This window comes from Drosophila innubila, assembly GCF_004354385.1.
Source record: "Drosophila innubila isolate TH190305 chromosome 3L unlocalized genomic scaffold, UK_Dinn_1.0 0_D_3L, whole genome shotgun sequence".
In the NCBI taxonomy this organism is placed as follows: domain Eukaryota; kingdom Metazoa; phylum Arthropoda; class Insecta; order Diptera; family Drosophilidae; genus Drosophila; species Drosophila innubila.
In genome coordinates this window covers 9098011-9111931 of record NW_022995376.1, presented here as the reverse complement: position 1 = coordinate 9111931, position 13921 = coordinate 9098011, and the positions used below count along the sequence as shown (strand labels likewise).

At 43.0% G+C, this 13921-nt stretch overlaps 7 protein-coding genes across 8 annotated transcripts; 4 read left to right on the top strand and 3 right to left on the bottom strand.

Moving 5' to 3' along the window:
• Positions 1–154: 154 nt before the first annotated feature.
• Positions 155–2093, bottom strand: LOC117787297. Its single transcript, XM_034625786.1, has 5 exons — positions 1934–2093; positions 870–1869; positions 602–816; positions 356–540; positions 155–291 (listed from the first exon to the last, which is right to left on the bottom strand). Exons 1-5 carry the CDS (start codon positions 2053–2055, stop codon positions 239–241), a joined length of 1575 nt encoding a protein of 524 aa, XP_034481677.1. The 5' UTR covers positions 2056–2093; the 3' UTR covers positions 155–238.
• Positions 2094–2525: 432 nt separating this feature from the next.
• LOC117787761 lies at positions 2526–3020 on the top strand. The gene has a single exon (XM_034626367.1). The coding sequence runs from the start codon at positions 2777–2779 to the stop codon at positions 2966–2968; it is 192 nt and encodes a 63-aa protein (XP_034482258.1). The 5' UTR covers positions 2526–2776; the 3' UTR covers positions 2969–3020.
• LOC117787759 (protein suppressor of underreplication) lies at positions 2981–7148 on the top strand. Its single transcript, XM_034626365.1, has 4 exons — positions 2981–3333; positions 3392–3591; positions 3655–3833; positions 3894–7148. The coding sequence occupies exons 1-4, from the start codon at positions 3006–3008 to the stop codon at positions 6715–6717; spliced, it is 3531 nt and encodes a 1176-aa protein (XP_034482256.1). The 5' UTR covers positions 2981–3005; the 3' UTR covers positions 6718–7148.
• A 70-nt stretch (positions 7149–7218) lies between these two features.
• Positions 7219–8139, bottom strand: LOC117787760. The gene is made up of 3 exons (XM_034626366.1): positions 7809–8139; positions 7538–7746; positions 7219–7483 (listed from the first exon to the last, which is right to left on the bottom strand). The coding sequence occupies exons 1-3, from the start codon at positions 8000–8002 to the stop codon at positions 7314–7316; spliced, it is 573 nt and encodes a 190-aa protein (XP_034482257.1). The 5' UTR covers positions 8003–8139; the 3' UTR covers positions 7219–7313.
• A 1113-nt stretch (positions 8140–9252) lies between these two features.
• On the top strand, positions 9253–11645 carry LOC117786687 (molybdenum cofactor biosynthesis protein 1). 2 transcript variants are annotated; one of them, XM_034625036.1, is made up of 6 exons: positions 9253–9353; positions 9520–9702; positions 9780–9873; positions 9980–10371; positions 10433–10892; positions 10959–11097. In XM_034625036.1, exons 2-6 carry the CDS (start codon positions 9541–9543, stop codon positions 11012–11014), a joined length of 1164 nt encoding a protein of 387 aa, XP_034480927.1. In that variant the 5' UTR covers positions 9253–9353; positions 9520–9540; the 3' UTR covers positions 11015–11097. The 2 variants fall into 2 exon arrangements, with proteins under 2 accessions (XP_034480927.1, XP_034480926.1); XM_034625035.1 differs by having other exon boundaries at positions 9256–9353; positions 11062–11645.
• An 11-nt stretch (positions 11646–11656) lies between these two features.
• Positions 11657–12481, bottom strand: LOC117786689 (probable prefoldin subunit 2). Its single transcript, XM_034625037.1, has 2 exons — positions 12278–12481; positions 11657–12189 (listed from the first exon to the last, which is right to left on the bottom strand). The coding sequence occupies exons 1-2, from the start codon at positions 12406–12408 to the stop codon at positions 11883–11885; spliced, it is 438 nt and encodes a 145-aa protein (XP_034480928.1). The 5' UTR covers positions 12409–12481; the 3' UTR covers positions 11657–11882.
• Positions 12482–13026: 545 nt separating this feature from the next.
• On the top strand, positions 13027–13726 carry LOC117786998. The gene is made up of 2 exons (XM_034625432.1): positions 13027–13529; positions 13585–13726. Exons 1-2 carry the CDS (start codon positions 13027–13029, stop codon positions 13724–13726), a joined length of 645 nt encoding a protein of 214 aa, XP_034481323.1.
• The last annotated feature ends 195 nt before the right edge of the window (positions 13727–13921 follow it).

The following is a 13921-nucleotide window of genomic DNA, read 5'->3' as shown; positions in this document are numbered from 1 at the left end:
GCGTTGCCAACTACTTAGAGGAAAAAATAGCTGTTCTTTTCGTAGCGAATGGTAAAAGTGAAGAAGCAGATTGGCGCGCAAATATTTTATTTGAATATGATTTTAATTGAGATTCAAAAATTCGATTTTTCAGCTTGTAGGAAGTACACATATATAATGTATTATAAATTTATTTAAGCAATAAAATCGCATATTATCATATTTACAGCTTAATTACATTTCAGTTAACGTTTCTCATTTAAGCTAAATTGGTGGGCAGTACTCCAAGCGCACAAGTTGACCAGTTATTTTCTAGAAAATATTAATAGATTTTTAATCAGACTGTTAGTTAGTACAATTTAGTAAGTAGACATACCTTTTTCGACTGTCCAAATGCCAAATGTTGTATTCTCTGATTTGTTATAATCTTCTTCTTTGACTTTGTCGTCTATTGAATTTTTTGATGTCTCTCCATTTGTGTATTGCATTTTTATGTTGCATAACTTCGTCAAGTCGTCACTTTGTTCGGCAGTCAATGGAGGTTCCACAAGTGGTAACAAACTACAATTAAAATGAATAGTTTATGAATTGCAATTTAAAAACAATGTAGAGAACTCAATACCCTTTGAAAATAGGAACTGAGTGCAAGCTCAGGGGATCCAGTCTGCTCATTAGGAACTCTCGTTCAAATACCCATGAGCGTGGTTTCTTCGGGCACTCGCCAAAAACTAATGTGAGCGTCAAATCTACGCCCGAGTGGATGAGCAGAGAGCGCATTATTTTCGACATCTCTGGTTTATTGAGTGTCGTGAAGTCCACCGTCTTCATGTTTGGGTTCTGAAAAAGAAATACTTAGTTAGATATTATCTCTGAATATTTGTTATTCTTACCTTATCCAATTCCTCTGTATACATGCTTTTCATTCGGCTGAGCATTCCAAATGTCTGCAGCATTTTTGTACCCCAATAACTTGCGCCTTGTCGACTGTCATCGTCCGCATTTGGATTCTCGGCCAACTGCACAAAGGCTACAAATATATTCTCAATATATCCCTGCACAGCAAAGAGACGAAACAGGCTCTGTGTGGCCTGAATGACCAATTCCTCATCCTCACTGTGTTTCAGGCCTGCGCCAAGGAAGTACTTCATCTTAAGCACACTCGCCATGTATATGTCCAGCAGATCTTTCATGGATGAGTTTTGTCGCTTGATTGCTGCACCCAGATCGCTAATTACTTTGTCAATCATTTCTGTTGTGGTTTTGATTTTCTTTGCGGAGCAATAAACTCGAATCTTGTTAAACTCAGCGCTGGACTTCAATTTGCTTACTGCTTTCAGCTTATCTGCTCCCATTAGGTGGCACTCCAAGGCCAAGTCGTAAATTTCCATAAGAGCTTTCAGCTCCTTTTCAAATGCTGCTTTATCCTTGCGCTGCAGCTTTGGAGCATCTAGATTACACATCGTTTCGTTCTGTGGCAGCCAGTAAAAATTACGTATCCATTCCAAGCAATGCTCCGACGTGCGACGCAATACCACAGCTGGCGGCAGCTCCTGTCCATGTGCACACAGGTGCCTTAAATCCACGATGAATGACTGCAGTCCGAGTTGCTTTGCCGTGTCGTACATGCTGGTCATGTTGAAGCCCTGCATGATCGAGGACATGAAGTTGAAGAAGCGGGTGAAAGCACTGGCATAGGTCGTCTGAATGTTGGGGTTTCCCTGCTTATCCTCCAGTTGGGCCTGCACCAGAACTCCAGTGGCCAGCACGGAAGCTGGACAAAGACTCCCACGACGCAGGCTCCAGATCCGCATTTGACTTAGTGCCTTGCGGAGGTTGGCAGGCGTGGTCTGCTTGGAAAACAGCCATTCGTACACGGTACTAAACTCTGCACTGCAAGTGGAAAAAAATTATGAAAAAAAGGCTAAAACTTCAACGAATCGCACACAAAACGCACGTGTCGCGCCAAGGAGTCACCACCATTCTCTGCTTGGCAGGCGGAGCCACTGTTGACGTATTCTGAGGACTCTCTTCATGTTTTCTTTTTGTTCCCGACTTTCTATTTTTGGTCCCAGACATAATTTCTTTTCTTAAAAACTTGTTGCCAAAAATGTAAATAATGAATGGCCGCTGGTGCAATTAAATAATAACAAAAACCGAAAGTTGCCACTCGGTCCAAAGGCTGCCACCCTGCAAAATTTTCCAGTATGGCAGCGTGTTTCATTTTAATCAAATTAAAAATTTGACTTTTTCTTAATTGTTAGCTACAATTTTTTTAAATTTTTGCAGATCTTTTGTTCGAACTTTGTCAATATTTTGACTTAGTTTTTAGAATTAAATTTGTAACTTCTTTACCCTTGGGTTGATGAGCTTCAAACCTTTATAGAAATGCTTGCCTTAATTTTATCTAATTTCGAATTTTAGTTTTTTTATCAAATTATTAATTTATTTCAAAGCTATTACATATTGAAATTGGAATTAATCTAAATTTAAATTTACAGTGCTGAAAACCCGCAATGGACACACAACAGGGGCTGCCAGCTTAGCTGAAGCAGCTATTTCTTCCTCTCAAAGGTTGGCAACTCTGCACAAAACAAGAACATAAATTTTTTTCTTCTAGTTTACTTTCTTAAAAATCTAATATATTGTGAAATTGTGCTTGAAACATGGCCTGAATAACTGCAACAATGAAAGTCGCGTGCAACACTCAGTAAACGCGTTTCCAAAACCTACAGCTTTCCCGCCCGCACGATACGCGCGTTTTTTTCCCTACTTTCTACCTGCTGCATTTACTCTACACATGCATATCGTGTACAACAACAACAACAATAACAACAACTTGGCGGATATTTTTAGTCCTGATTACATCGATGGACCGTTGTCGTCCAAGAAGATGATAATTGGATCGTTCTCAATGTTTGTGATATTCTCATACCTGAAACTGCTGTATATACTCGTGGCAATCTATTTGGCCCTGCACCACGTCCACTAAACAAACAACAAAACCGACGAAACCGTAACCCGGGCAAATGTATCATTTTGTCTCAGAACAAACACCGGAACTGCGCCTCTCCGACAATGTGCTCATTTCCAGCCATACAACGCAGTACCTGAAGAGCTTTCAACTGGAAGCAGTGCGTTTTCTCCACGACCGGCTGTCCAAACAAGAGTTTTGTATATTTAACGATGAGAATGGTCTGGGTAAATGTGCTTCTATAGTCGCCTTGTTAAATGGCCTGGGAGCAACCAAGAAGACGCTTATTGTGCTACAAAACGATGATCACTTGCTGGCTGGCTGGCAGTTTCACCTGGGAGTCCTCACCGATTTGCCCGTATGCGTCATAAAGGATGTTAATAGTAAGAAATAAACTGCTCTTCTTTTTTTAAATTATTTACTCTCAATTTTATTTTATAGACAGCACAGAGTCGGCGCATAGCGTTTATCTCAGCAAATGGAGCGTCCTGCGTAGCATTGGCGATCTCAGCAAGCTGAAGTTTGACTACGTCATTGTAGATCATCGCGGTTTTACGTTAAATAACAACTTTTGCACTTCCATGCTTCTCAAGCAATTCGAGCGCAAAGTCAACATTGTGATCTCTAGTGTGGACATTACGGTAGTAAAAACAATATAATCAACAAAGAATCCTGTATTCAAATTTATTCTATTCTACCTTTAGTCCGATGTAAAGCTGCTGTATAATGTGTTACGCTTAGGCGGTTGCCTGGAGCATCAGTACAAGACCTTCCAAAGCTTTGAGCGTAAGTTTCACCTGCCCGATGTTAAGGAGGTGCTAAGCAAACGCGTCGATCTCGAGGAATACTACAAGCAGCGCGGCGTTCTGGGCGAATATATCAAGTAAGTTGTATTTCATCACATTTGGAAAACATTTCATTATAAACTTCTTGTATTTTCCAGAGACTTTCGCCTGCGTCGATATCGGCACCAGTTCGAGTCATATTTGCCGCTGGTAACACCGGAGCAATTCAAGATCAATTTATCGCTTTGGCTGGGAGAAAATAACAGTAATAGCACAATAAGTCAAACGACAATAGAATCCTCAACAGAGGCGCTTTCCACAGGCGGAACTGATGAAATATTCGAGTGCCTGATGAAAATAAAGCAAGAACGCGAATGGACCCAGCAGGAAAAACCAGAGAAAATGTCAGTATCGGAGTCAAGCGATGAAGCAATTGGCATGGAGCCACTGGTTTTGGAAATGTCCGACTCAGAAACCGAAGAGGTTGTGGAAGAGAATGTGAGAGTGGCTAAGAGTACGCCAACAATGTCATCCACCGATGTAGTGCTGCTCTCCAGCGATGATTGTGAGATTGTAACACCACCAACAACACCACCGAGCTTGTCAAGAGTGCCAACAACGTCACCAGCGACGAAAACAAAGAGAAAATACACAAAACGCTCGCTGGCTGCAAAGTCGGTAGATCTCACCGATTCGGAGACTGAGGAACCGACGAACTCTCAACGAAAGACCAGAAAATTGAACATTAGACTAAGTCGAGTTACGCTAACTCAAAATACTCAGGAAGAAGTGACATCAAACTCCAAAAAGTCTCTAGAGCCCGTAACGAAATCTTCTCCTAAAAAGTCACCTGTGCTGAAGGCACCATTGAAACCAGCACCTGTTGCATCCAAGCAGTCACAAGAACCGACAACATTATTGAAAGCTGCGCAAGCAACAAAACCTCGACCTGTTGATACTAAAATAGTATCCGAACTGACGACTAAGAAGTCACCAGAGAAAACGACTCCATCGAAGACAACGCAAAGAACGAAATCTCCGATTGCTTGCAACAAGTCACCAGAATTGACAACTAAAAAGACACAAGAGAAAAAGACTCCATTGAAGCCAACGGCGGTGAAGAAACCATCGCCTGTTACAGCTAAAAAGACAACGGAGCAGCAGAAAAATGCAGCATCTGTTTCAACTGACCAGTTGACACCAAAAAGGTCATCGCAAGTGACAAAGCCTGCGTCTAAAAAGTCACAGGAGCAGAGAACACCTTTAGAGTCTGAAGAGCCATTGGTTTCGATCAAAAAGACGCATGAGCAGAAGACACCATCAAGGACAACACACGTAGGAAATCCTGCATCTAAGAAGACGCCATTAAAGACAGCACTGAAGACAATAGCTTCACCTGCTACATCTAAGAATACACCCGAACAGAAGAAGAAATTGTCATCACCCGAGCCGATAACGCCCAAGCAAGATAAGCTGGTCACACCCAAGTCCGAGCCCAAATCTAAACGCTCCCATTTGCGTGACATGAATTCAGATGAGGTGGTGATGAGACAAACACGGGGAATGCAACGACTGACGCGTTCCGCGGATTCGCGAATGCACAGCAAGTACATGGCACCCTTGAAGGCGTTGGAATTTGAGAAGAAAGTCGCACCCAAAGTAAAGCGCAGACTAGACGTAAATCGAACCCCCAAAACGAGTAAGCGCAGGAATGAAGAGGAAGCTGTTAAACTAGAGGCCGCACTCACGCCCAAGAAATCAACAGCAACAGCAACAACTGAAGAGGAACCAAAGGTGAAAAAAGGCAGAGGTCGCCCAAAGAACAAGTTGTCCAATGATTTATCAAAGCCTTCCTCCAGCAAAAAGAAGAAAGAGGATGTTAGTGCAGTAGTTGCCACGCCAGAGCTGCTTAGCTCTGGATCCATCAGCTCCAACTATTCGTATATGCAGTGCGCACAAAAGCTGCCAGACAACCTCACAGAACTGGAGTCCTTTTCTGAGTTCCGCATACCTCAGGCACCGCAGGCGACGCCTTCGATGCTGCCCGTCACTTTGAATTTCTTTAGCGACTCGGAGGTGGTTGTTGTTCCCAACTCAAATCCCAAGCCGGATGTTGTGGTGATCAATAGTTCGAATGATGAGTGCTCTCAACAATCCACTACGCAAAGTCGACGCACACGAGCGTTGAAGAGAAAGGTCTCCAGCTCCTCTAAGGAGCAATCGCAACCCAGCACTTCGAGCTTTGGCATGTTGCTCGCACAGCAACGTAACGGTGTCAATAAATCTCCCGACATCTTTAGCAACTGCTCCGATTTATCGCAGATTACGCTGGCACAGCATTTGCCTTCAACATCTCCGTTTGAAGGCTTCAAGATCTTTGGCTCTGAAGTAAAACAGCTGCAGCAACAACACGCCAAGGTGCAACAATTGACGATGCCAAAAAAGAATCGCGAACGCTCCTGTCTGGATCTCTTGGAGAATATGTTTGATACGCAGAAAACCAAAGGCAAAGAATCTGGCATTAGTTTGTTGCCCAATTTGCCCAGCCCAGAGAAACAGTTGCCACCACGTCGCTTCACGTTGCTGGACGATGACATCTTTGAGATAACCAACAACGGCGAGTTTGGCAGTCGACTGCGTCTCAACTCCACGGGCAATGTCTCCCCCGTCCATCAACAGCAGCAACCGCAACAACTATTGCAACAGCGCAACAAAATCACCAAGTATTTGATTGGCTCCGGCTGCACGCCAGAGGATGCTGGCCAACGCACTCAATCAAGTCAAGCACAACGCAAATCGCCGAAAAGTATCAAATCCACACAGTCCACCAAGCTGACCCGTTGGTTCAACTCGGCGACAGCCTCGGGATCATCCCAAAGTGCGCCCAGCACTCCTGTGGTGCCAGCTGAGAAAGCAAATGCCGCTCGTGTGGCACGAAGTGGAGGACCCACAAAACGCAAGCAACTAAATCTCTTCAAGTGATAAGGGAGGCTGTGGATCTCGTGATCTATTTCAAAAAAAGACTCAGAGACTCAAGACTATGCAGTGAATTGTACTCTGACAACTTGCCAAAACTTCAACAAAGTCCACATGATGGATTTAAATAATTTTAAGATTTTATTCAATGAAATCATTTGCTATTTAAAGTGTGAAGAAAGTAATCACATCAATTTGTTTAAAAGCTTTAGGGCTATTCTAAAAAGTTGATGTAAAGAATATTTACTCTATTCATTAAATTAGGTTTATTCACTGACACGAATGAAGGATTTGAAGTACCTCAATCAAAAGTTAACAGATTTCAAATAGAATCAGAAGATTATAAGTTTTTATTGTGAGTAGCACAAATTTTAAAAATGACTTGTCTAATTTAGTTGACGATATTAATAAATACACGTAATTATGTATTTAAATTATTTTGTTACTGAGCAACTTTTAGCTAATTTAGTTGATTTCAATTAATTTTTTTTTTTAATGCACACACTATGAAATTGTAAAGCATTTAATTGCGGAAATACATGCAGATATAAAACTATACTAAACGGGGAATATGATGAACTATTTTTATAGTTATTTACGAATTATGTTCTCTTTAAAATGTGCGTCAGATTGTGCATGACGGCACGTCGCTGGAACTCGAGTTCCCGTCGACAGGCGCTGCCCAAAAGTGGTGGACACTGATACTCGATCTTCTCATTGGCGTAGGTATCAGAGCCGCGTGCGACGAAACGGAAATCGCTGTATGAATGCACTGTGAAAAAGGGGGAATTTAAACATGTGGCAGTCAATATTTCCGAGAACTTACAGCAATAAAAGCCGCCAAAGAAGCAGGTCTCATGATTCGATTCTATGGCCCATTCCTGTGGCTGGACACCCGGCAACGTCTTGGTCACAATATACTTGGCCGTAGCCTTGTTCAGCCAGTGTGGCCAGTGGGATAATCTCTCTGTATACTCCACCGTATAGCGCCAATCGTGGGCGTGGCCGTGATCCGCCAGAATCTTAAAATTGATGCTGAGAACATAAGCAAATGATGTCAGTTGTTGATGTATGGCATCTGCGGGTGCTCTACTCACATTGTGGGATTCAGCAGGCGCATTTTGTTAAAGTCCGCCACATATTCCCAAACCCTTTCCGGTCCCGTATTGCCGATAACGCCGTCTATTTGATATTTCTGATAGCCACCGGAGAAAACAAAGACGTACAGCACGAGGACAGCGCTAAACAACAGCGAGACTCGCTTAAGATTCCAAAGACGCGCACTACGCATAGTGTGTGTATGTATTTGGCAGAGACCAATTCGAATTTCAAATAAACAAAGTACAACTCTGCCGGACACCGATCTTCAGTAAACAATATTCCAGCAGCCTCACGAACCAACGACGAACCAAACAGCAGCGATGCAAGCTGAAGACTGAGAGCAGAAGAGAATTGGCAGGGAATATGAGCAAGATAATACATATGTATGTTAATATCGGAGTTCATCAGAGGCTGGCACAGAGGCGTAGAGTGTAGCGAAAAAAGGGGCTTTGAATTTTTAATAATTTCGGAACACAATATTTACATATGAAGTTCTTTAAGAGAAGAAAACTGGACTGAAATTAAAATCCACATAGAATTTGATACCGTTTAAAATAAAATTTATTTATAAAAAGGGGATTTACTATGTTTAAAGTTGAAATGTAGTGAAATGTTGAGAAATGTTAAAATGTTAGAACCGAAAATTATTTAATAAACATAATTTCTGAGAAATATAGCAAAATTCCAATTGGGAATCGGTTTTAATATTGTTCAAATGTTTAGTAGTTATCTCTAAGTACAGACACTTTCGCTTTCATTTAGTACGGACATTCGGAATGTATCTGTAGCATAGAAAATAAATCGATTAGTTTTCACAAATTAATGCAAGCAGATCATCTTTTAGTACAGTCACTTTAGCTGTCTATGTTCTTTATTTAGGGAACAGACATTTTCTCAATTTTCGTAGTATAGAAAAAACTGATTAGTTTTCAGAAAATTAAAACAAACACCTTAATTATGCATATTTTTTTAACAATCACTTTTGCTGAGTACGTTTTATATTTAGAGTGTGTTTTAATACAGACATTTTCACAGTCTCTTTAGTATAGTAAGAAAAATCCAATCAGTTTTCAGAAAATTTAGGCAAATACTTTCTCAGTGTCCTTAGGTAAGAAAAGACTGTAGGTTTTAAGAAAATAAAAGGTAACCAATTAACTATATCAAGGTATGTTTTATTACTTTCGCTGCTTTTGAAGTATTAAATTAAAGTAAAAAAAAATAGCACATTCTTACAAACTAAATTATTTACAGGGTATCTCTGAGTACAATTGCACACTCTCTGAAGTATAGAGATAATAGTCCATTCAGCAGTTTGCCCCACATTCACAAATACATGTACACCTTCACACATACACTCACAACTGCTCGTTGGCTGTGTGAGTGAGAGCTTTTCTCCCAAAGCTTCACCACGTTACAATTGCCATATGATCAAAGCATTCAGTTTATAAACAACAGTTGCCGGTTGTTGGTCGACTTGGAAATCGCGGGAGATCTTCGGAAGAAACTGGGCAACAAGTGGAATTTAGAAGCACACACGTAAGGTAAGCACTTGGGTTGAGTTTAAATAATAATTGCTTATCAAGAGTGTCAAGTTTTCTGAATGTTTTGATGGGACAGCGAGACTGGAGCCTCAGTCCCCCCAGTGAATTATTGGTTAGGTAATCGTCAGTCTAGCATGTTAATAACAATTTGATTACTCTAAACAAGTGAAAGATACATTCGTCAACAATGAGATTGCTGGTGAGGAGTGTAAATCTATTGCTGATCCAATGCACGGCACAGGTTCGCCCCTCGGTGGGCATGGCAACCGGTTCGCAGTTCCACAAATTGGCAACAGCAACAGCAACAAAAACAAAAACTGTGGATACTGACAGCAACAACAAATCACAGGTAAACATGATTAGTATCATCAAACTGGAATTAAACTAATCCGTTTCATCTTTCTCTGTTTAACTCTCCATTTATAGAGACAATCTGTCGCGATGTCTCCATTAACCGACAGCTTTGGCAGACATCACACATATCTGAGAATTTCCCTCACCGAACGCTGCAATTTGCGTTGTAAGTTTAGCAACAAAACAATATTTAAATGTTACCAAACCAATCAGTGTTATCTCGAATACCAAAACCTTTGATAAGAAACTAATGTCTTGTGGTGAAATTCCAGGTGACTACTGCATGCCCGCAGAAGGTGTGCCGCTCCAGCCCAAATCGCAGCTGCTCACCTCGGAGGAGGTGCTCCGACTGGCGCGCATCTTTGTGGAGCAGGGAGTGCGCAAGATCCGCTTGACGGGCGGAGAGCCAACAGTGCGACGTGACATTGTGGAGATGGTGGCAGAGCTGAAGGCGTTGGAGCAACTGGAACATGTGGGCATTACCACCAATGGCTTGGTGCTGACACGTCTGTTGTTGCCACTGCAACGCGCTGGCTTGGATTCCCTCAACATCAGCCTGGACACACTGCGCAAGGATCGCTTCGAGAAGATCACGCGCCGCAAGGGCTGGGAGCGAGTGATAGCAGGCATCGATCTGGCCATACAACTCGGCTATAGACCCAAGGTCAGAGTGCGGAGTTTCAGCTGAACCATAACAGTTCTTATAAGTATATATTCATCCCCAGGTCAACTGTGTGCTGATGCGCAACTTCAATGACGATGAGATCTGTGATTTTGTCGAGTTCACCCGCGAGCGACCTGTCGATGTGCGCTTCATTGAGTACATGCCCTTCTCCGGCAACAAGTGGCACACGGATCGCCTGATCTCCTACAGCGAAACAGTGCAGTTGATTAGACAGCGTTGGCCAGAGTTCCAGGCACTGCCCAATGGCCCAAATGACACCTCGAAGGCGTATGCAGTGCCAGGATTTGCTGGCCAACTGGGCTTCATCACCTCCATGACGGAACACTTTTGTGGCAGCTGTAATCGACTGCGTCTGACTGCAGATGGCAACATTAAGGTGTGTCTCTTTGGCAACAAGGAGTTCTCTTTAAGAGATGCCATGCGCAGCGAGGATTGCACAGAGCAGCAGCTGGTGGAGCTGATTGGAATGGCAGTGCAGCGCAAGAAGCGTCAACATGCTGGTGAGTGCATCCTAAATCCTAATCCGTAGAGTAGTCTGTATTAATGGGCGCATGTATCCGCTGTAGGCATGCTGAATCTGTCGCAAATGGAGAATCGCCCAATGATACTCATAGGCGGCTAATCCTTGCAAGACACTTCCATCCCCCAACAACAACTGTTTGCTTGCAGGTAACGGCGGCAACAGGACCTTGCTTCATCCCCATCATACACATAGACAACGACAACAACTAGGACAGCTGCGCAACTGCAGCAGCTTGACGCACATCAATGCCCAGGGCAAGGCACAAATGGTGGATGTGGCGGACAAGACACTGAGCTTAAGAGTAGCCAGCGCCGAGGCCACTGTGCAGGTGGGAGAGCGTCTCACAGCGCTGATTGCGGCCAATGAGCTGGCCAAGGGCGATGTGCTGAGTGTCGCCCAATTGGCGGGCATCATGGGCGCCAAGCAGACCTCACAACTGATTCCACTGTGCCATAACATTGCACTGTCGTCGGTGCGAGTGCAGGCGACACTTTTGGAGGCGGAGCAGTCTGTGCACCTGGTGGCCACTGTGCGCTGTCAGGGACAGACTGGCGTCGAGATGGAGGCACTCACAGCCGTCTCCGTGGCCGCTCTCACCGTCTACGACATGTGCAAGGCCGTTTCCCACGACATCTGCATCCAGAATGTGCGACTGCTGAGCAAATCGGGCGGCAAGCGGGATTATCAACGTCAATAAAGTCATAAAGCATCCATTGCCATTTGAAATGAGCATTTCTCTCGTTTTTAATTGTGGGCCAAGTGTTAATGTGTGTTTAATGGTTAAGTTGGTAGTGGTGAGGTGTGTAAGTGTGTGTGTGTGTGTCGCGCCTTAGAGCTAAAATTACATATAACATTAGAATCATTAATCAATGCATTAATTATTGAATGAACCTCCAATTGGACACAATAAATACGCTGCTTATTTTGGCATTGCTTTTCTGATTTGACTTGACTTCGGTTCGGGTTTCTAGTTGGACACGAGCACATTACGATTCTCCGATTTGCTGGCACTTTCCGGCTCCGATGACTTGGCGCCGTCAGTGCCAATTTGTTCACCACGTATCTTGATGTTGTGCTCCTCCTTAAACTTATTGAGTTCCACACCCTTTTTGCTCAGATCCTCGGTGACCATTGTAATCGTTTTCGCTATGAAATCCTTATTCTCCACTAACTGCGGCAGGACGTCCTTGACGGTGCGTTCGCACAGCACGCCACCAATTAGACGAAAGCATTTACGTTCCGGATCCGCCGAATGGAGTGTTTCTATCACAGTTCTGTTTCAAATTTGTATTTTATTTATGAAGAACGCCAATTAGTTGTTTATTATTTGGAGGTTAGGTTAGCGGCCCTATTCTGACTCACTTGTGTTCACGCAGATCCATTTCCAGCGTGTTAAGGCTGTTGGCCAAGTTTCTTTGTTCATTCCTTAGCTGTTGGAACTGGGCCACAATTTTCTCCTGCGAGATTTGCGCTTTCGCCGCTTCGGTGCTCATTTTTCCAGATAATTTTTAAACAGATGTCTGCTAAAGTTGAATGCTGCTTAGCTCGATGGTTGCCACCCTGTCCTAAAGCTGCCACCCTGCAAAATTCTTAGATGTGTCAGCTCGTACCATTTTAGGTACAATGCCAAAAAAAGTAACTTGAAAATTAAATATATATTTTTTAATTTTTCTTTATTTTTAGCTTTCATTGCAAAATATTTAGGTGATTTTCATACCAGTTAACTTGTTAGAAGTTGCGGATTCTATAATTAACCCGCACTGGCATCTATCGATATTGGACATCGATTACATTCGCAGGGCTGGCAGCTCTGTTTTCCGAGCGCGCAGCTTGAACTTGTTTGAAAATTAAACAATGCAATAAAGAAATCAACAAATTAATCGTGCAATCAGAAAATAATGATATACAGTAGCCCAAAATCTCTGATATATTTAGCTACAGCTCAGTTGATGGCTTTATAACCCAATTTAACTGCTAATTGGTCGAGTAAATATTTATTTGGTTTCTGTTGAAGAATATTTGAGTCGCCTGATCTTGTTAGGCATTGTCGTCGCTCATTCTTCAAATCTTGTGTGCACCTTACGGACGACTGACTACTTTAAGAATTTGTGATGCATTTATTTATACATCTGCTTTGCCTCGTGCCTCTGTTGCATGCCTCCTACGATGTTATTGCACCTTCACAGAATTTAACGGCTTATCTTCATGCCCGACAGAAGCGTCATCAGTTGGTTTATCAGAACGGAGCAACAATTCGCCTGGTGGTTGGTCCTGTGATGGGAGTGCAACTCCAGGATCCTGTGGTGTGGCGCAGCATGGTGAACTTCTACGTGCTACACTTTGGGGCATATTCAATGCCCTCCTCCCCGCTCTATCCATGGGACAAGTGGGAATCCATATTTTCCAGATCCCTTAACGAACAGATACGTCAACTGGACGCATCCCATGAGGATGATACTCGACTGTTCGCCTACACGGCACTGGAGCAGTATATGGACAATGCCAGTGGCGTGTCGGGTCGTGGTCGTGAGTGCTTGCTGCGTGCAATGTGTGAGAATGCGCAAGTGCATCATCATGTGGGCATTATGGCCGAGCTGTTAAATGTGCTGCTAACGTAAGTGCCAACGATCGTTATCCAAATCGCCATTTCACTACGTGATAAATTGCAGACCCGGCAAAGCGAAGCTCGAGGATGTCTACAGGGAAGCACACGCGGCGGGTTTGGCAGGTGTCGACTGCTTGCGGCAGTTTCCGGGTTGTCCCAGAGGAGACAGTGTCCTGGATGCCTTTGCTTTGGATGTGAATAATTAATGTCAAGAATTAAAGTTTTTTTCTTGACGAACTGTATATTAAATTCTAATTTCGATTTAGGGTATTTTTTTTTTTTAGTTTGGGCAGTTTTCACTTAAAAAATTGTTAATCTCCATCCTTTTTTATATTAAAATATTTAGTTTAATGTGAAAAGTATCAAGTTTTGACTCGCGCTTCAGAATACATATTTAAACG

Bases quoted from the DNA above. Each gene is read 5' to 3' on its own strand.
- LOC117787297 (XM_034625786.1), bottom strand. From the start codon at position 2,055: ATGTCTGGGACCAAAAATAGAAAGTCGGGAACAAAAAGAAAACATGAA. The intron at 1,870-1,933 runs GTGCGTTTTGTG...TTCCACTTGCAG, and splicing joins GTGACTCCTTGGCGCGACAC to TGCAGAGTTTAGTACCGTGT. The intron at 817-869 runs GTAAGAATAACA...TTTCTTTTTCAG, and splicing joins ATACAGAGGAATTGGATAAG to AACCCAAACATGAAGACGGT.
- LOC117787761 (XM_034626367.1), top strand. From the start codon at position 2,777: ATGCATATCGTGTACAACAACAACAACAATAACAACAACTTGGCGGAT.
- LOC117787759 (XM_034626365.1), top strand. From the start codon at position 3,006: ATGTATCATTTTGTCTCAGAACAAACACCGGAACTGCGCCTCTCCGAC. The intron at 3,592-3,654 runs GTAGTAAAAACA...TTCTACCTTTAG, and splicing joins TCTCTAGTGTGGACATTACG to TCCGATGTAAAGCTGCTGTA. The intron at 3,834-3,893 runs GTAAGTTGTATT...TGTATTTTCCAG, and splicing joins GTTCTGGGCGAATATATCAA to AGACTTTCGCCTGCGTCGAT.
- LOC117787760 (XM_034626366.1), bottom strand. From the start codon at position 8,002: ATGCGTAGTGCGCGTCTTTGGAATCTTAAGCGAGTCTCGCTGTTGTTT. The intron at 7,747-7,808 runs GTGAGTAGAGCA...TTATGTTCTCAG, and splicing joins CGCCTGCTGAATCCCACAAT to CATCAATTTTAAGATTCTGG. The intron at 7,484-7,537 runs GTAAGTTCTCGG...CCTTTTTCACAG, and splicing joins CTTTGGCGGCTTTTATTGCT to TGCATTCATACAGCGATTTC.
- LOC117786687 (XM_034625035.1), top strand. From the start codon at position 9,541: ATGAGATTGCTGGTGAGGAGTGTAAATCTATTGCTGATCCAATGCACG. The intron at 10,372-10,432 runs GTCAGAGTGCGG...ATTCATCCCCAG, and splicing joins AACTCGGCTATAGACCCAAG to GTCAACTGTGTGCTGATGCG. The intron at 10,893-11,061 runs GTGAGTGCATCC...GTTTGCTTGCAG, and splicing joins CAAGAAGCGTCAACATGCTG to GTAACGGCGGCAACAGGACC.
- LOC117786689 (XM_034625037.1), bottom strand. From the start codon at position 12,408: ATGAGCACCGAAGCGGCGAAAGCGCAAATCTCGCAGGAGAAAATTGTG. The intron at 12,190-12,277 runs GTGAGTCAGAAT...AATTTGAAACAG, and splicing joins ATGGATCTGCGTGAACACAA to AACTGTGATAGAAACACTCC.
- LOC117786998 (XM_034625432.1), top strand. From the start codon at position 13,027: ATGCATTTATTTATACATCTGCTTTGCCTCGTGCCTCTGTTGCATGCC. The intron at 13,530-13,584 runs GTAAGTGCCAAC...GATAAATTGCAG, and splicing joins CTGTTAAATGTGCTGCTAAC to ACCCGGCAAAGCGAAGCTCG.